General features: G+C 41.9%; 1 protein-coding gene across 2 annotated transcripts in view; it reads left to right on the top strand.

The window, feature by feature from the left end:
• Positions 1-6,016: 6,016 nt before the first annotated feature.
• LOC306999861 (uncharacterized protein) overlaps positions 6,017-20,834 on the top strand; it is a 75,453-nt gene continuing 60,635 nt past the window's right edge. The window contains exons 1-7 of one of the 2 annotated variants that reach the window (XM_079614943.1): positions 6,017-6,103; positions 7,858-8,178; positions 8,275-8,625; positions 9,091-9,168; positions 9,269-9,331; positions 9,470-9,532; positions 10,138-10,405. In XM_079614943.1, the coding sequence (XP_079471069.1) occupies positions 6,043-6,103; positions 7,858-8,178; positions 8,275-8,625; positions 9,091-9,168; positions 9,269-9,331; positions 9,470-9,532; positions 10,138-10,220 (1,020 nt within the window). In that variant the 5' untranslated portion in view covers positions 6,017-6,042 and the 3' untranslated portion in view covers positions 10,221-10,405. Of the gene's footprint in view, positions 6,104-7,857; positions 8,179-8,274; positions 8,626-9,090; positions 9,169-9,268; positions 9,332-9,469; positions 9,533-10,137; positions 10,406-20,834 lie in introns of those variants that run through there. The other variant, XM_079614942.1, reaches the window with a different exon arrangement.

Raw genomic sequence — 20,834 nt, forward strand, 5'->3', positions numbered from 1 at the left:
GTGGCTCTCCACATGTCACAAGCTACCAGAATGTGCAGGTGACAATGGTAACATGTTCCCCATCAATAGCATACAGGCAGTTTGGGAAGTTCCATTTTTCCCAAAATGTGGACGCTATGGCTCTCCCTATGTTCTCTCTAGGGAACTGTGATGCCATCATCTGCTGGTCAATTGCTCGACAGGTCATGTGGACAGACTCAGCACTGGTGCTTATGCCTAGACGGTACTGGAAGGCCAGGCTGGTGAAGCTCTCTCCAGTTCCCAGAAATCTGTGGAAAACAAACAAATCTAACAATTTTTTGTTTTTGTTTTTTCATATTATATATGGATAAATTTACATATGTAAAACATATTTTTAATGTATTTTACAGTGAGTGAATGCAAGCGAAGATGGAAGTTGTTGAGAGATGCTTTTGTCAGAAACAAGAAAAAAAAAATTGTGCCCAGTGGTTCTGCAGGTGCCACAGTTTTAACCCACAGGGAATGGAAGTATGACAGAGTAATGTCATTTCTGTTGCCGTACATGCAGCCTAGAGGGTTAGTATGGCATTGTTGTTGACCTTATGTTTTACCTTGCTATTTAGTGTCTTATTTTCTTTTATAGACAATCAGTACTAAATAGTCTTTCACTGAGCATGAGTATATTATTAATGATGTGTAATGTACAACAATACTTATGTGTTGGGGCCATATATTTATATAATATATAAGTTAATTTAATTGCAGTTCCAGACACACTTTGCAGAGTGAGCTGAAACCTGTGGACATGACCGTTGCAGAGGAGGAAGTGGAGCTAGTGTTTTCTGAACTCACTACACCTTTCCGTCCCCTTCCTGCCACACAGAGGCCTGCAACACCCTTACTGGCAGACGAAAGAAAAACCACACCACTGCCTAGCACCGCCACACCACAAATAACAACTCACAGAGCTGACACCCCAACCCGCATCCTTTATCCTAGGGTTCAAACACTGATGACTGACAGTCAACAATACAGAGAGAAGCGGAGAAGAACAGTTTCCCCAAATACAACGGAGCAACAGTTATTGGACATAATAGCACAACCCACTACACCTGTACCACCAAATGTCCCCACACAGGAGGATGAAATATATTATTTTGCCCTCAGTTTAACTCCAAAACTGAATCGGTTGCTTCCCAGAAACCGTTCCATGCAGAGGCAACAATTAAGCAACATTAATCACCCTAAATTCCAATCATTTCCTTCTATTCATCACAATACTATGCAGTGGCATTCAGCTACGCTGTACTCACAGACATAATTTCCTATATGGACAGAGGGGACATGTCCCTCCCCCACTTTTCAAAATCCTGTTTGTGTCCCCCTCCACTTTCAAATTCGTTTGTTATGATTTTTTAAATTAAAGTAATCTGTTGTGGTTTCTGGCGTTTCATCGCTGACTGTGCCGCAACCGCGATACCTGCTCATTAAACCAATCGGTGAGCAGTTTTTAGAGTGTGCACGCAACGTTCCTGGACGTGCGCATCGACACAGGCTCGGTCCTGCTCCTCCGTGGTATCGCGGTTGCGGCACAGTCAGCGATGAAACGCCAGAAACCACAACATGTGACTTTAATGTCCTCATGGATGAAAAGAATGAAAGGAGATGTTGGAGTTGGTGGATTCAGTAAATTAGCTCAGGTCAGGATAATCATATTTTCTGTCTACACCTGTTGATCTTAGCCTTACGTTGACTGAGCTAACGTTAACATACACTGCTGCTTGGTAACTTCAGACTGTTAGCTAAATATTTAATGTAGAAAATTCTGTGTAGCCTCCTGAAGAAACACATTTTGTAGACCTACCATGAAAACGAGTCCACTTAAAACCGCAGCATTTTCTGTCAGCAATGTAAAAGTAGTGTGTATCACTCATGTTATCATTATCTTTTAGTTTGTATTCTTTAGTTCCCGGTTTCCCATGTCTGAGTTTCCCGCCATCATCAGTTACCATGGAAACCCATCTCACCAGCTGTCATCATCATGTTCGTTAGTTCTGTGTATTTAGTTCCTCATTGTTCTCTGTTTCCTGTCGGTTCTCGTTAACGCACTAGCTAAGTTTAGTTATGTATGTCTTCTGCTATTAAAGCCTGTTTATTCTTATTTCGTCTTCATTGTGTTCCTGTTGAAGCCACGCTGAGCCATAGCGTGACATAGTGCTGTCAACATTGATTAATTGAGTGATGATTGACCATTAAATGAAGACACCTGATGTTAACAAGCAGAGTCACCAAACGAGAAAAGTGGTTTGGGGAGGTGTGGTTAAGGGGTGGTGGTGTGGTTAAGGGGTGGGGGCGTGGTTAAGGGGTTGGGGCGTGGATAAGGGGTTGGGTGTGGTTAAGGGGTGGTGGTGTGGTTAAGGGGTGGGGGCGTGGTTAAGGGGTTGGGGCGTGGTTAAGGGGTGGGGGCGTGGTTAAGTGGTTGGGGGGCGTGGTTAAGGCGTGGGGCGTGGATGAGGGGTGGGGGCGTGGTTAAGTGGTTGGGGGGCGTGGTTAATGGGTTGGGGCGTGGTTAACGGGCGGGGGTGTGGTTAAGGGGTTGGGGGCGTGGTTAAGGTGTGAGGGCGTACTTAAGTGGTTGGGGGCGTGGTTAATGGGTTGGGGCGTGGTTAATGGGTGGGGGTGTGGTTAAGGGGTTGGGGGCGTGGTTAAGGGTGGAGTTAAGCAGTGGGGGCTTGGTTAAGGATTGGGGTGTGGTTTAGCAGTTGGGGTGTGGTTAAGCAGTGGGGGCGTGGTTAAGGGGGGGGGGTGTGATTAAGGGGTGGACCGTGGTTTGGGGAGGTGTGGTTAAGGGGTGGGGGCGTGGTTAAGGTGTGGGGGCGTGCTTAAGTCGTTGGGGGGTGTGGTTAATGGGTTGGGGCGTGGTTAATGGGTGGGGGTGTGGTTAAGGGGTTGGGGGCGTGGTTAAGGGTGGAGTTAAGCAGTGGGGGCTTGGTTAAGGATTGGGGTGTGGTTTAGCAGTTGGGGTGTGGTTAAGCAGTGGGGGCGTGGTTAAGGGGTGGGGTGTGATTAAGGGGTGGACCGTGGTTTGGGGAGTTGTGGTTAAGGGGTGGGGGCGTGGTTAAGGTGTGGGGGTGTGGTTAAGGGGTGGGGGCGTGGTTAAGAGGTGAATGCATCAAAAAATACTTGACAAATGCATTCACAACCTTGCAACTATGTTATTGTACTTTAACACATAAAGTAATACATCCTTTCCTTTCAACGTTTGGCCCGCAACTATAGAATAATATTTTTTTTTAAATAGTTTAGCTTTTAACACTTTTTACATGACACTATTTCTTTTCATGGCCATATGTTAAAGGGCACCTATTATGACATTTAAAATGTTCCTAATGTTGTTTAGGGAGTCCCCAACAACAGTTTTACATGCATGCAATGACAAAAAACACTTTTGTTGTCGTAAAATATGCATTTATTTTTACCTGATTTGCTCACCGACTCCCAAATGATTCGTTCAACGACTCATTTTTCCAAACCCTTCCTTTGCGCGACGCTAATCTGCGTTGATTGGTCAGATGACCCAGCAGTGTTTACAGAGATAATACTTATTTTTAACACGGAGTACAATGATGCTTTTATCAATTAAATCGTGTTATAATAATGATTATAGTCCACTGCTTTAGTTTGTAGTAAAAAAATAAAAATAAGATAAAGAATTTAATGTTATGTTAGCGAGCATATCCCAGAGTTCATATTGTAAAAGCACAATCAGTCTTTGTTTGCGTTAGCCCGATGCATAAACATAACGTTAAAAAAAAAAAAAAAAAAAATGCAGTTACATTACAAGGTATTACTCTATTCTTTAAGACAACTCCGAAAACAAAGACAAACACTTCACAAATCTCAATACAATTGTCATTGAAGACCTAGAAGCTAAACGGTGCTTACACAACAAACTAAATAATTATTAAGCATGCTACATAAAACATAAAAGCAACAATTATTAATAACACTTACAGGTTGTGATACGGAGGAGGAAGCTGATGCAAATACACTTGGAACTGAACCTTCCTTCAATATCAGCGGCTCGCGAATCCAAGTTTGATTGCATTTAAGTTGGTAAAGCAATCGTCTTCAAAATGGCGCAGGCAAAGCACAAGGCTCGGACTATACTTCTGTGGTATAGTTGTATATATGAATTGTAGCCACTTAGTCTTCAAATGCTCCTCCATGGGCTGATGAAAAAAGTTGGCTTTTGAGTCGCACTTCAGAACACAGCGTCTCGTCGCCATGATGTTTTCAAGTTTTCCCTGCTGGCCTTGGAGCGCAATAAGTGGGCGTATCGTATTCAAATAACTTGACAAGTTGACGTCATCTAGTCAGAGAAAAAGCTTCGGTCTTCTAACGATTCATAAAAATGACTCCGAGTCGACTCTTACTTTTGAAAGACAATAACTTTATATACGGTGCACTTTCATATTTCAAACTTTGCATGATGTTTTTGTTCACTTAGATCTATGTTACACACTACATGAAAGGTACATTTAAAAATTCCATAATAGGTGCCCTTTAAAATAAAATAAAAAATCGACTACACTATTTCAGTAAAAAACATCCTCCTGATGTTCTCTTGTATACTTTATTTGACACTGACACGTACGTCAGCTTTGCAGGTCATGCACGGGTCCTGATCGAAGCGAAAACACAAGAATTTTCTCTTTAAATCATCTGTGAATTTACATCTGGCCTTTTTTTTTACATCTTATCTCGCACTTGACCGTAAACTGAAGCGTCGAGTTGCGCTGCTAAAATTCTGTGAACATAAAGTACTACTTTAATTTGATTGATCATTTTAAATATTCTGACATTGACAAGCGGTGACAGACCAATGAGGCCGAGATGCACACACACACACACACACACACACACACACACACACACACACACACACACAGCTGTTTTCTGACATGTTCTCTGCTTGGAGCCGCTGTGGATTGAGGAACACGCTGATTATAACAAGACGGGGCGAAGCCGAAGTCGGTTTCATATGTTTTCTGTGCAATGGCAAGCACCAGTCAATTTAAAGTACTCGCTTAATGGTCCCATGAAAAACAGTGAGAACTGGACATTTTCATGAATTTATAAACCCCAGGGACAGCATGGTCCAGGGACATGTCCGAGCAAAAGAGGACGTTTGGTCAACCTAGTATAATAATAATAAGTGTTTTTTTAGTTGGGCTCACGACCCGTGACATTTTAATGTACCCTTATTGTAACACTTTTGAGTGTGCAAATAAACTCACAGGAGAGTTATTAATATAACACTGGAGTTTTTGCTGTGTATATATAGATGAAGTGTGATCATGACGCATCTGTCAATGCAACTCTTTGGAAGTTGTGGTTTCACGAGCACAAACTTAGAAGCCTAATAAAAGCTTCATGGTGCACACACACACACACACACACACACACACACACACACACACACACACACACACACACCAAGTGATCTTGGCCTGAATGTCGCTGGCACTGCAGGTGTTGTAAATTAGCATGTGTGTAAAACTTAAACAAACATTCAATGTAATTTTATGTCCATGTCAAATAAATAAATAAAATAAATAAATAAAGTTATGGCCCATGTGTGGCCCTTGTCTTTAATCCAGATCTAGGCCACTCTAGGACCGTCATTATTTGCGGCATGAGGACCGAGGGAAAAGGGGCTTTGTGGACCGGAGCTGGGCCAGACAAACATTGATATGTGGGAAGGTGTGATGAAGTTATGAAACTGCCATGAGGTTTTGTGAACAGAGTTTGCTTTCCATAAAAGGGGAACTTTAACTCTTTAACTCGCAGAAGTCAAAAACCACCTCAAGCGAGCGGGAAAACTTTTTTGCCAATTAAGGGCTTTTTATTATAAATTTGGCATTTCCATCACTCGTTTCTGATGCAATACTTCAGTGCGCATGAACACAGAGTGATGGAGACATAGCTAGAGGAAGTGACCAACCAGAGGAGGAGCTGGTGACGTTTAAAGGAAGAGTAACTATATATAATGAAGAGGAAGACTGACAGAAACAGAAAATGTCTGATAAGTGTGATCTGTGTCTGCTGGGACTGATCATTCTCTCTTCACTTCTCACAGGTAAAGAAATCTGTATTTTCTCTAAACACATTTAGTGGAGTTAGTCTGGAAAGAGTTCATTTGAACATGCTCAGTTTATTCTTGCACACATTCACGTTGTGATCTCAGAGTTGTGTATTGACACAGATCATACTGTATTATTCCTGATACTGGACATAGTGTCACTCAAACATCGGATGATGGAGAATTATCTTCATATTAAGAGTGTGTGAGTGATTTGAACAGCTCTCTGATAAAGACTAATACTTTATTCTGGAGAGTGTGTTGTTTGCATTAAGTGAGAAAAAAGGGTAACACTTTACAATAAGGGTATATGAATAATCATGTAGTAATACCTGGATTAATACTTCATACTCAACATGAACTAATGATAATTAAAGCATGAACTAATCATGAACACTGAAGAGTTATCCTGAACTACGACTGGAGTCATTATAGATTCACGCATGAATAACGGCAGAAAAACTACATGTTAGACATGTTGGATAGTTAATGTATTTATTAACATTTATGGATAAACCAAATCAAACTGTCACTTTAAAGGGTCATGAAACCCTGAACCAAATTCTCTGAGATTTTAACAGAGGTATGTTGAACACCATTGAAGACAATATTAGACTTCGGCCTTGTTCGCATTAATACGTTTTAAATTGAATTACGATTGAATTATGATAGCCTAATATATGTAGCAGGGCATTCAGTTAGTTTTGAAAGGACAAAAATAAGGTGTCAGTGTATTTCATTAGACTTTAGCTTTACCAGCTCTAAAAAAATCTAGCATTTCCTCACTGGCCGATGACAGTTACCCACTACCCCCCCCCCCCCCCCCCCACTCCTCCTCCTCTCTCCTTCCATGCCACACCACACCTCCCTTCTTCTCACAAACATCCACAATTAAGTTGCTTTTTGGGTTTTTTTTAGATTGTGAGCTAGACTTGAGCTGAAATAGGGGGGTTTCATGACCCTTTAAAGACCTTAAAATGTCTTTATCTGTTTTGTGTTTGTAACGAGGACGCTGATGCTGAGTGAGAATCCATGTGCGGAAGTTTATTAAAGACAGTTTCCAGAAACTAATACGAGAAGGCAGGCAGAGGGTCAAAACCAAAGTAGCAGTCAGATCAGTCAACATCCAAAAGGCAAAAGTGAGCAGGCAGGCAATAGGTCCAAGCAAAAACATCAGTCCGATCAGGTCCGATGCTCTCTTTCCCTTCAAACTCACCCAAACAAACAAAAAAATTAAAGATAAAGGTTATTTGTAATTATTTAACTATTTATGTACATCATTAAACATATATTGACTCATAAGGAAGCCCAAACACCTGTAAAGACACACATGAGGCACGTTTGTTATTTTGTGTTTAGCTGTGCGTAAGTCACAGTCGGTGAGTTTGAAGGAGAGAGAGAAACACAGAATAGATAAAGAGCTTTTAAGGTCAGTTATTACTGTATTTTCTACAGTTGAAGAGGATCAACTAATCCTGTGCCGTCCAGTAATGTTTATGACAAAGCTCAAATCTACAGTTCAAGATATGATGATATTACATTATTTACATTTGTTTCAGAGTCAGAGTATTTCTTATTCCTTCTTAAAGAGGCGTTTAATTTGGTTTATCCATAAATGTTAAATAATGCATTAACTATCAAACAGCGGAAAAAGACTGTATGATTTTAAACTTCTGCTTTTTATGCTGGTATGTTTTATGTTTTTTCATTTATTAATATCATAATGATCACTGAGATATACTGTGTTTCAGGAACCAGTGGAGTGGATGATCATGTGTTCATCAGTTCTGGTGGAAATGTGCGTCTGTCCTGTAATAATGCTCTTCATGACTGCACATCAACTTCATGGATCTACTCTAACAGCTTCAGACGTTCAGCAGCAGTTGAACTGATTGCTGGAGGGATAAAGAGGAAAGACACAGAGAGACACGAGAGACTGAGTCTGGAGTCTGACTGCTCTCTGAACATCAAGAACGTCACAGAAGAAGATTATGGATTATACACCTGCAGACAATCTGTGAATGGACAGAAACAAGGAACTGATGCTCGTGTTTATCTGCATGTTCTTCATGGTAAGTTTATGATTATGTGGTCAGTTTAAAAAGAGCAGATTATTTATTAAACTCAGATGATGATTGAAGAGTGTGTGATTTGTGTCTTGTGTTCAGTTTCAGTGTCTTCATCATCATCATCTTCATCTTCATCCTCACAGACTGAGATCAGTCCAGGCCGCTCTGTGACTCTCTCCTGTCAGTTGTATTATTCTGGATACTCCTGTGGTTATTTGGTCCGTTATGAGGGTCTTGAGCTGTTGTGGGTGAATCCGGCTGGTGTTGATCTGAAGACAGACTCCAGATATCAGATATCATCATCATCATCATCATCATCAGATCAATATCGCTGTATCATCACTCTGACTACAACACTCCTGAATGAAGATGACAACAGAGAGTGGAGATGTCGGCTTACTCTCAGAAAGCAACTCAAGACCTCAGTCAGATACACTGTCAAGTATTCAGGTGAGAAAACACTCTTTTCAGACAGATTAGTGAAAACTTTCACAGACGGGCTCTCCTCTTCCTGATGCCTTCATGGGTCATACATGAAATATTGCATAAATCTCTTAAAGCCGAGTATGACCCATGGAGAAAGTCAGTTATAGGAATTATAAGGCTTAATAATGTCATTGATTCAGGAAAGCTGAAGGTTTATGGGAAGCAGCTCACTGTGTTTCACTCTCATATAAACCAGGAATAAATGATACAGGAACATCTCTCTCCTCAACTACTGCCACTGTAAGCTGTGATGATTGAACACAAACTGCATGTCATGTTATGATCAATATGAAAATATGATGTTAATGTCCTACAGGTGATGCGTCTGAACATTCATCTTCTGCAGCTCCAGTCGCTTCAACACTGATTCACATGTTCATACATTAACATATGATATACGTATTACTATTTCCATTTTGTTTTTAATAGTTGTAACATCAACAGTAACAACAGCAACAACACTGACTCCAGTCACAAAGTCTAAGAAGATATCAGCTCCTACACAAGGTTCATGATCACATGATTAGTCTCACTAATTCCATGAAACCTCAAAGGAAATTATGTTCATGCATTAAAATATGATATATTTTTATTTCTATTTTAATAGTTGTAACATCAACTACAGCAACAACACTGACTCCAGACACCACAGCAAACTCTCCGAATCCAGGTGTGTGTGAACATCATCCTCATTTGATCGACTTGACATGATCACATGATCACTGTCACACATCATCAGTGTCGCTGCAGTGGTTTGCACTGGCTCTCACACACTGGTTTATTTCTGTTTCCATCTTGTTTTTAATAGTTGTAACATCAACTACAGCAACAACACTGACTCCAGACACCACAGCAAACTCTCCGAATCCAGGTGTGTGTGAACGAACTACAGCAGCAGCTCATACACACGGTTCAGGATCACATGATCACTGTCACACACACATCAACCTCGAAGAATTGCTCAATATTTGCGCATTTGAATGTTTTCATACAGGAATCGTTATATGTTTTAGAGCCGTCAATAAATAGATATTCCACATGTCAATGTTTCTGCAAACTTAGAAACACAAGTGTGCTAGAACCTCACTTAACATGAATATCTATGAATGAATAAAGCATCAAATATATTTATTTTTGGTCAATGGCGATAGTCATTCTCCTCCTGACAGCTTGAGACTGAAGTAAGAAGATAATGATGACAGACTCGTGCACATATTCCTCATTTCTGTGATGTGAAGCTCGAGTATTATGTGATGCTGATGTTGTGTATATGTGGCATTATGTGTTGATGATGTTGTGTATATGTGGCATTATGTGTTGATGATGTTGTGTATATGTGGCATTATGTGTTTGATGATGTTGTGTATATGTGGCATTATGTGATGATGATGTTGTGTATATGTGGCATTATGTGTTGATGATGATGTGTATATGTGGCATTATGTGTTGAACTGAACTAACAGACGTGATCCACAGATCCAGGAGAAACTGAAGTCAGTGTGAATGCTGGATTATTATACAGAGGTACGACACGTTCATTTATACTGACAGCTTTATAACATTAAACTATCAGTCAGTCTGTAAATGCTTCATCAATAACTGTTGATAGTTGAAGACCCTTGACTTCAGTCATGTCCAGTTTCTCTTCTTCCTCTCATGTTTCCTGCAGTGATCGTGACTATTGTTGAGATCGCAGTGTTTGTTCCTCCTACTGTGATTCTTCTTCAGATCATCTGTGCAAGAAGAGCTGGTGAGTTTGAGCATCACACAATCTGATCATTCACACTCATCTGAACATCTGCAGTCATGATAAAACACACACGAGAGGACATACTTTTATTTTGAATTATACGAGAGGACAGTCAATGCTTTTATTTTGAATTACACGAGAGGACAGTCAATGCTTTAATTTTTAATTATATGAGAGGACAGTCAATGCTTTTATTTTGAATTACACGAGAGGACAGTCAATGCTTTAATTTTTAATTATACGAGAGGACAGTCAATGCTTTTATTTTGAGTTATACGAGAGGACAGTCAATGCTTTTATTTTGAATTATACGAGAGGACAGTCAATGCTTTTATTTTGAGTTATACGAGAGGACAGAAATAGAAATAGAATAGAAATGTTATTGGACATGAACTTCATCATTTAGACGTCAAATTTTGGTTGAAAAATTAAAATTGGGTTGATATCTAAACATTTGATGTCAGACTCCAACTTCATTAAACAACTCCACAAACATCATTACCAGCTTCACTTATTACTAACCAGATTTACTTTAATTCTGTCATATGTGTGGAAAAGTCCTTATTGAGATTAACAGAGGTTTAGATGTTGATGATTTATTGACATTAATCGTTTGGTTTGATGACAGCATTATGGTGATGAGTGTTTGTGTCACGGGGTGACGAAAGGCAAGCGGAACTGAGTCCCGCTAGAATTGTGTTCCCCCCGGGACGGTGTTATTGTAACACCGGTCCATTTCCGGGTTGCGCATAATGTCACCATAACAACGCTAATGACGGATTGACATCTGGTGCGGAGGGTTAGATGTTGGGATCTGCGCGAGGATTATAGAGGCGGAGTAACCGTATAAAAAGGAAGTGCAGAGATCAGGAAGTTGTTGATCCCCACGGGGTGATTCCCACGGGTTGTTCGTTCTTCCGGTCGTTATTCCTGGTTGTCCTTTTCTTCGGATGTGTTCCCCTGAGAGAAGTGGATCTCTTTGACGGTTGGGCTGGCGTGCTAAGGCATCTGAGGATTGTTGTGGGGTTTGGCCGTTCGGCTGTGCGGCAGATATAACAGCGATCGAGTGGAGATACTGAGGACGGAAAGAGAGTGAGTTACGAGGACTAAGTGCAGACCAAGCCGCGCCATTATCATCTGAGGGAAGATAAGTAATATGATCGGGAATTTGATTGAATGCATGTACCTGCACTGAGATTGATATAACGTTGTGAAGTGGATTGATCACGAGGGTTGTATCACCGGAGAGTGTGTGGATTAAGGGATCCGTTGAACTCTCGTCTTCTCCTTCGAGTGTGGGCAAGGAAACGCTTGGTCCCCGGGTCAGTAAGGAGGCATCCGCACTTCCTCGCTACTGGGTGGGACACCAGCCTGACAGTGGAAGGAGCAATCGTTGGGTGAGTGCTGGCTCTATTTACACTAAGAGTGGATATGCAGTGCCTGAAGTGGTGTGTTTGCACAAGACATTGCTTGAAGTGAAGTTTCAGGGTGTGGGGAATATATGCAGAGTTAATGCCGTACGCTCACCATCTCTAAAGCCCACCACTGTCACCGTAACAAAACAATCCAGGCGTTCAGTGTGAAGATCCTCCCTACCTACTGGAAGATCGTGTGTATATGTATTAACTTACTCTGCTGTGTAGATTGAAGGATCCTCCTGGTCAAGCGCTGTATGTGATGCCGCTGTGAAGAGAGGTGGACACCAGAGTCATTCCTTTCCTCGTCTGGACCGAAGCATCTTCCAGCCGTAAGCCCCATCACTCCTTCCAAGAACATATACCTGTTGTTGAACTACTTACTCTGCTGTGCAGATTGAAGGATCCTCCGGGCCAAGCGCCGTATGTGATGTCGCTGTGAAGAGAGGTGGACACCAGAGTTATTCCTTTTCTCGTCTGGATCGAAGCATCTCCCAGCCGTAAGCCCCATCACTCGTTCTAAGAACATATACCTGTTGTTGATCTACTTACCCTGCTGTGCAGATTATGTGATGTCGCTGTGAAGAGAGGTGGACACCAGAGTCATTCCTCTCCTCGTCTGGACCGAAGCATCTTCCAGCCGTAAGCCCCATCACTCGTTCTAAGAACATATACCTGTTGTTGATCTACTTACCCTGCTGTGCAGATTGAAGGATCCTCCTGGCCAACGCCGTATGTGATGTCGCTGTGAAGAGAGGTGGACACCAGAGTTATTCCTTTTCTCGTCTGGACCGAAGCATCTTCCAGCCGTAAGCCCCATCACTCATTCCAAGAACATATACCTGTTGTTGAACTACTTACTCTGCTGTGCAGATTGAAGGATCCTCCTGGCCAAGCGCCGCATGTGATGTCGCTGTGAAAAGAGGTGGACACCAGAGTTATTCCTTTTCTCGTCTGGATCGAAGCATCTCCCAGCCGTAAGCCCCATCACTCGTTCAAAGAATATATACTTGTTGTTGAACTACTTACTCTGCTGTGCAGATTGAAGGATCCTCCTGGCCCACGCCGTATGTGATGTCGCTGTGAAAAGAGTTGGACATAAGAAATATTCCTTGCATCGGCTTGACTAAAGCAGCTACAAGTTCTACTTACCAGGATACTCCCCCACTCAGTGGACGGGTGGCCGACTCCTCTTTCCCCGACCGGCCACGCACAGGCACGAGCTGCCGAAGGGAACTCCACGCCCTCCCGGCGTTCGCGGTCCAATCCCGTTCTGGTTGGGAGACACAGAATCAGCATTAAGACTTTTAATTGATTTTAACAAAATAAACCTTGTAAACTTTTATTCTCTCGTCTGTCTGGTTTTCCTGGTACGCTCCTCGAGGTGGTCCTGGGTTTCAGGGGTGGGTGCAGTCTGGCTTGACCCCCCCGACCTGTGACATTTGCTTTAGTTGGGCAGTTTGACTCTTGATGTTTTAATGTTAGTTTTTCTCCGGCTGCTGGAACTGTGTGTTATGGCAAGAACAGTGAGAGATCATGTGATCAGATGATGTCATCTTCTTGATGATGAGGATAACGACATAATCATCGTGTAGTTTCTGATCAGCGGATCTCTTCTAGACTGTCATGTGTGTTATTAATTTCATATAATTGATTATAATAATGTTTCTACAGTATGACGTCCAAAAGTGTTTTAATAAAATAAATTGTATAATTGTGTATAATGTTTTCTAAAGCTACTGTATATGTTCAGTTCTAGCATAGGTGTCTTCTGCACTGGCCTCGTCTGGTCTGTCAAATGTGTTCATTATGTATATGGTGTACAAGGCGTGCAGTTTACTTTTTCTTTTTGTATCCTTTTCCTTCATGTGAAAAACTAAAAACAAATGAGCTTTAATGCAGTGCACATATACAGACAGCCGACGCAATCCTCTAAGCAGAATGTCTCTAATTGTCCATTTTTAAATAAAATCTAATGTGATCTTCTGGATTTGCACAATCTGTTATGCTTGTGTCTCTCGTGCATAAAACATATTTCGTCCAGACAACATTTTCGTGGAGTTGTGAAATGTGGAGCTTTTAGTGTTTGGAGCTGTTATCAGTCCGACTGGCAGGAGTGTGTAGAGGTTGTGGCCGAACTATCGCATATCACGATCACGTGCAATCAAAACTTTTCATCTCGCAAGCAAAGGTTTTAGCCAGGGATGGGTAAACTGGGTCCTGGAGGGCCACAGCTCTGCAGAGAAGTGTCGTGAGCAATTGAAACAGAACTGCGAGATGTTCAGTATTTTACAGCAACTTCAGATTTATGGTCCAGCAGAGCAAAGGAACCATACATGAGCATAACGATTAATTTCATTACTCATGATTTTGAGTTGAAAAGTCGGTGCCTAGACTGGGTTTTTTCCTGAGGACCACACTGGCGGAGCATTGGCGCAGGGATTAAAGGGGTGGTATAACGCCCTTTTCACAAGATATAAAATAAGTCTTCGATATCCCCGGGGTGTGTATGTGAAGTTTTAGCTTTGATCAAGTTTAAATGCAAATGAGCTGCTGCTCCCATCACAGGGGGCGGAGCTACAACAGCTTGCACTCACACAGACATGCACTGAACATTTCAAAAACGTTTAGCCTTTTATGTTCAGATCGGCTGTCTGGTGCAGTTATAACAACCTTGAGCTTAACACACTCAAAACAGTGGAGATGATCGTGGACTTTAGGAGAAACCCCCCTGCACTCACCCCTCTCACCATCACGAACAGCACTGTGGAAGTAGTGGAGTCATTCAGGTTCCTGGGCACTACCATCTCTCAGGACCTGAAGTGGGACAATCACATTGACTCCATTGTTAAAAAGCCCCAGCAGAGACTGTACTTCCTTCGCCAGCTGAAGTTCAACCTGCCACAGGAGATGCTGATACAATTCTGCTCTGCAGTCACTGAATCCTGTGCACTTCTATAACTGTCTGGTTCAGCTCAGCTATCAGATCTCAGAAGACTACAGCGGATCGTCTGCTGAACGAATCACTGGTACACCCTTCCCCAATCTCTGTAAAAGCCGGCTATTCGGCCCAACTTCCGGTTTCTCGAACAGCCGGTAAAGGAAGCGCGTGTTCAAGTCTTTCCAGCGTTTTAAAGGAATTTTTGGTTAAATAAGACACATGTGTTCATATGCAATTATATGGTTTAATCTGACTCCATGAATTAAAAAAGGTTCAATGTGCAATAAGGTTATGTTTACACTTAAATAGTTACAACATGGATGTAATGAGAATTTAAACCATTTGTACCCAGTATAAATGTAAAATGTTACCTGAGAGAGAGAGAGAGAGAGAGAGAGAGAGAGAGAGAGAGAGAGAGAGAGAGAGAGAGAGAGAGAGAGAGAGAGAGAGAGGCAGAGAGCCTCTCTCAAGCCCAGCTCAGCATTCCCAGCAAAGAGACCACAAGAACAGTTACAATCCTGTTTTGTCACACCTAGGTGTGAGATATTCAAAACTGACCAATCAGACCATCGCAATTTCCCCCATTGTCCAAAAGCCTACAGGCCCACATCAGTCTTAGCACTGCTGTACTGGAAATGTCTGAGAGAAAAGCAAGTGTCTTTGTTGGTTATAAGCAATCTTGGATTATTTCCAACCTTACATCTCCAAGAACTGTCCTCATCCAGAGTGAGTAAAAGAGCTGGCAGAATCACCCTGGTTAAAGAACAACCTCGATCCACCAGGAAACGCCACATGGGTCGCTGCATTAGGTAAGTTTAGCTCAAGCCTGATACACTCTCCTGCATTTATCTTTCTAGTAATCCTGAAGACATTGATTTGCTGCTTCAGGTGTGTTTGATGAGGGTCCCAGATACCATCGAAACTATGTTAAATGTTAATGTGTCAATGTTAACTGGATTGAATCAACATCACTTTTGCACCCGCAATTAATGTGTGATCTCGTGAATAAAGTCTATAACTGAATTTAGTCTGACTGCAATGCTGTAGCCTACCTATGCAGTGAACCATGTGGCGTTTCCTGATGGATCGAGGCAACGCTATAGAGCAGGTATTGCAACATGTGAAAAATAATTACGAGAGGGCATGCAATAGCGCTTATCAAGGGTTTTAATCCGTTTTTTTTTAAACCCATTTTTTTCAACAGTGGTCACGGGAGTCATATATTTTGCTCGGTGAAATGCTATTGCATCTGTAATTTCTTTGTGCCTGAGGGAATTTGATGGGTATGGTGTTGCGTTGAATAGCGTTGCTTTTATAGAAGTTTGTTTCGTCTGGCCGTAATTCAATGACCCATTACCAATTATTCCTCTATTATACTATGCAGTGGCATTCAGCTACGCTGTACTCACAGGCGTAATTTCCTATGGGGACAGAGGGGACATGTCCCCCCCCCACTTTTCAAAATCCCGTTTGTGTCCCCCCCCCCCACTTTCAAATTCGTTTGTTATTATTTTTAACATTAAAGTCATCCTATGTGGTTTCTGGCGTTTCATCGTACCTGTGCCGCAACCGCGATACCTGCTCATTAGACCCTTCGGTGAGCTATTTTTAGAGTGCACGCAACGTTCCAGGATGTGGACGTGCGCATCGACACAGCTGAGGTCCTGCTCCTCTGTGGTATCGCGGTTGCGGCACAGTCCGTGATGAAACGCCAGAAACCACAACATGTGACTTTAATGTCCTCATGGATGAAAAGAATGAAAGGAGATGTGAGTTGGTGGATTCAGTAAATTAGCTCAGGTCAGGATAATCATATTTTCTGTCTACACCTGTTGATATTAGCCTTACGTTGACTGAGCTAACGTTAACATACACTGCTGCTTGGTAACTTCAGACTGTTAGCTAAATATTTAATGCAGAAAATTCTGTGTAGCCTCCTGAAGAAAAACATTTTGTAGACCTACCATGAAAACGAGTCCACTTAAAACCGCAGCATTTTCTGTCAGCAATGTAAAAGTAGTGTGTATCCCTCATGTTATCATTATCTTTTAATTTTATTCTTTAGTTCCCGTTTTCCCATGTCTGAGTTTCCCGCCATCATCAGTTACCATGGAAACCCATCATCATGTTCGTTAGCTCTGTGTATTTAGTTCCTCATTGTTCTCTGTTTCCTGTCGGTTTTCGTTAACGCACTAGCTAAGTTTGGTCATGTATGTGTTCTGCTATTAAAGCCTGTTTATTCTTATTTTGTCTTCATCGTGTTCCTCTTGAAGCCACGCTGAGCCATAGCGCGACATAGTGCTGTCAACATTGATTAATTGAGTGATGATTGACTATTATTGAAGACACCTTGATGTTAACAAGCAGAGTCACCAAACGATAAAAGTGGTTTGGGGAGGCGTGGTTAAGGGGTTGGGACGTGGTTAAGGGGTGGGGACGTGGTTAAGGAGTGGGGGTGTGGTTAAGGGGTGGGGGTGTGGGTGTGGTTAAGCGGTGGGGGCGTGGTTAAGGGGTGGGGGCGTGGTTAAGGGGTGGGGGCGTGGTTGGGGGGTGAATCTATCAAAAAATACTTGACAAATGCATTCACAACCTTGCAACTATGTTATTGTACTTTCATACATAAAGTAATACATAGGGATGCACCGAAATGAAAATTCTGGGCCGAAACCGATACCGAAAATTTAGGATGCACTTGGACGAAAACTGAAACTGAAGCCGTAAATAGCTTCATTTAAAAACTTTAATATACATTTATTTATATTGCTTAATTTTTAATGGATCTGAAATGAAAAATCACAAACCAATAGAATAATCATCAAACTTTTATTACCACCAACAGTTACATAACAAAACCTAAAATATTTTATATATTATATATATTTTATATTACATGTTCTTCATGAGGCACACGCGGTCTCTTGCTCTCTCTCCCTCTCTGCCGTGCACGCGCTACACGGTTTGGAGCACAGTCTCTGTCTCGCGGGCGAAACAGTGGAGTTAGGGAACTTATTCTCCATTTCCGTGATATTATAAGCTAAAAGCTGCTGCGCTGTGTCGGCGTGCGCCTGTGGCTGAACGTAGACACACGCAAGGACAATGGATGATATTTCCCTAGGCGAGTAGAAAGGTTTGCAGTGTATGGCCAGCAGTTCCAGATTGGGGGAACATAATTCAGCAATAACTGTTAAATCGCTGCACCACTCGTTACTCACATAAAAGCAGACACCAACGCCTTTTGTTTTCCCGGTGGCTGTCGCATCACGGTCCGCTCTAAAGAGCTGATAGCCGGGCAGGTTCACCGCCGTGTCAGGAATATTGCAGTGAAGCCAAGTTTCCGTAAAACAGAACGCAGCAATATGGGAATAGTCCTTGTCCGTCTTCAACCGGAGTTGGAGCTCATCCAGCTTGTTGCTGAGTGATCTTACATTAGCCAGTACTAGTCCAGGTACGAAAACACAGGAATTTTCTCTTTAAATCATCTGTGAATTTACATTCTGGTTTTTTTTTTTACATCTTATTTCGCACTTGACCGTAAACTGAAGCGTCGAGTCGCGCTGCTAAAATTCTGTGAACATAAAGTCCGCCTACTTTGATTTGATTGGTCATTTCAAATATTCTGACATTGACAAGCAGTGACAGACCAATGAGGCTAAGATGAACAAACACACACACACACACACACACACACACACACACACACAGCTGTATTCGGACATGCTCTCTGCTTGGAGCCGCTGTGGATTGAGGAACGAGCTGATTATAACAAGACGGGGCGAAGCCGAAGCCAAATTCATATGTTTTCTGTGCAAAGGCAAGCGCCAGTCAATTTAAAGTACACGCTTAATGGTCCCATGAAAAACAGTGAGAACCGCACATTTTCATGAATTTATTGTTCACTGTCCCCCATGCGAAGGCAGTGTCCAATGAACTGGTGCTGTCTTCTCCTAATGATATCACTAATTGGCTGTTGACCTGTTGTGCTGTATAATTGTTCATTTGTCAAGTGAGATTCTGCTTGATTGATTCCCAACATGATTCGGTAAGATTTTCTAGCAAAGATGTTTAGCTTTTCTTCAAGGGATTGAGTGAGCGCCCATGATTCGCATCCATAAAGAAGTATTGATATGCACGATGCCTTGAATAGGCGCATTTTAAACTTTCCATTCGGTTTAGGTGATCTCAGGATGGTCTTGAGTTTTGTAAATGCGACCCAAGATAAAGCTATACGATTGTTGACATCTTTTTTGGTCGACACTATGTATGATCCCAAGTATTTAAACTAGTCCACGATTGCAATCGGCTTTCCATCAATTGACAGGTTAGTTTTTATTTGGGACTTAAAGGACAAGTTCGGTATTTTACACTTAAAGCCCTGTTTACAGATCGTATCTGATGAAATAGAACGGTTAAGATTAAACTTTGGACAGATGCTGCTGTCGCAAGAATTTTAGGTTTATATCGCTTTCCCCCCTCACCCCCACAATGGTTGTCTATGGCCACAGGAAGATTCCTTCCTAAAACACATTAAACTTTCGTTTACAAAGACGTGAAACTCACCGAGTGGTCAGGGGTGTTCACTGATACGGTCCCAAAAAAAATCGCTGAAAAAGATGCATTCCAACAGGTTTTATCGTAGTTTTTGTCCAACTCCATGACTTGTATTAAATGTGCTGAGTGAGGTGCGGTATTACTCCGCCGCTTGAGTGTCTATTATTCAAGCTCTCAACGGAAGAATCACGGGTGTGACACGTTTGGCAAAATAGGTCCTAAATAAACCTAAAATTCTCGCGACAGCAGCATCTGTCCAAATTTTAATCTTAACCGTTCTATTTCATCAGATACGATCTGTAAACAGGGCTTTAAGTGTAAAATACCGAACTTGTCCTTTAACATTTAGTTGGACTTGGACAGTTTTTTCAATGTTTATCTCAAGGCCAACGGTAGACGCATTTTGCTGCATTGCTGTTAGCTGCTGTTGTGCCCGATTTGGATCGTTCTCGAGAAGCGCTATATCGTCTACGAATGCAAGGTCGTTGAGTTTTCGTTCGATTGTTATCTCTTTTCTCTTTTTAGCACAAGATCGCTGTGGCCGTGCATTTTCTGATTGTGCTGGGGTACCCTTGTTTGTTAGGTAACCGAAATCACCTGCAGATTGCTTTGAAACATAGTCAATGACAATAATAAAAAGGTACGGTGCAAGGACGTCTCCCTGTAGAACGCCTGTTGTGATTTCAAAGGGCTTTGAATACTCTCCTCCAAAGTATACTTGGCTTGTCGACTTGTCATACATAATTTTGATAGCGTTTACAATTTCTGATGGATTTCTATAATGACGTAAGACGGCAAACATCATCTCTCGGTCAATTGAGTCAAATGCTTTCTTGAAGTCAATAAAGGTAATATACATTGAAATGTCTTGTGCGCGCGCACCATCCATGATCCTACGGAGGATGTGGATCTGTTGAGCACATCCCCGGCCTGTTCTAAAACCTGCTTGATTGCTTCTGAGCAGTTTATCGACCGGGCCTCTTATGCGGTTGAGAATTACTCTGTTATAAACTTTGGCTGCTATGGACATTAGGCTGATTCCTCGATAATTGGTCATAAGCTGTGGGTTACCTTTCTTTGGTATTGGCTTTATCAAGCTTGATATCCATTGTGTTGGTGCCGTAAGGTGCTCATAAACCAGTTGGCAAATGTTGTGAAGTTGATTTACCACAAATGTGCCTCCGTCTTTTAGTACTTCAGCTGTCATGGCATAATCTTGACCGGGTGCTTTATTACGGTTGAGTGTAGTGATGGCCTCGTCCATTTCTGCTCTTGTTATTTTACCCAATTTTATACCTGGAATGTCCGGTGTTGGGAGTGGGTGGTTGTTCAAATTGATTTTGGGACTCTTATTGTTTAAGAGTGTTGAGAAGTATTTGGCCCATTCTTTTAAAAGATCTTCGCTTGACTTTGGGATGTCGCCATTTAGCATTCTGATTTTGCTAGAGGAGGCATCTTTGGGTTTTTCACTGATGTCATGAATACATTTCCAAACTTTGTGATGTTCGTGCTTGTTGAA

The sequence above is a fragment of the Phoxinus phoxinus genome, assembly GCF_949152265.1.
Source record: "Phoxinus phoxinus genome assembly, chromosome: 1".
NCBI lineage: Eukaryota > Metazoa > Chordata > Actinopteri > Cypriniformes > Leuciscidae > Phoxinus > Phoxinus phoxinus.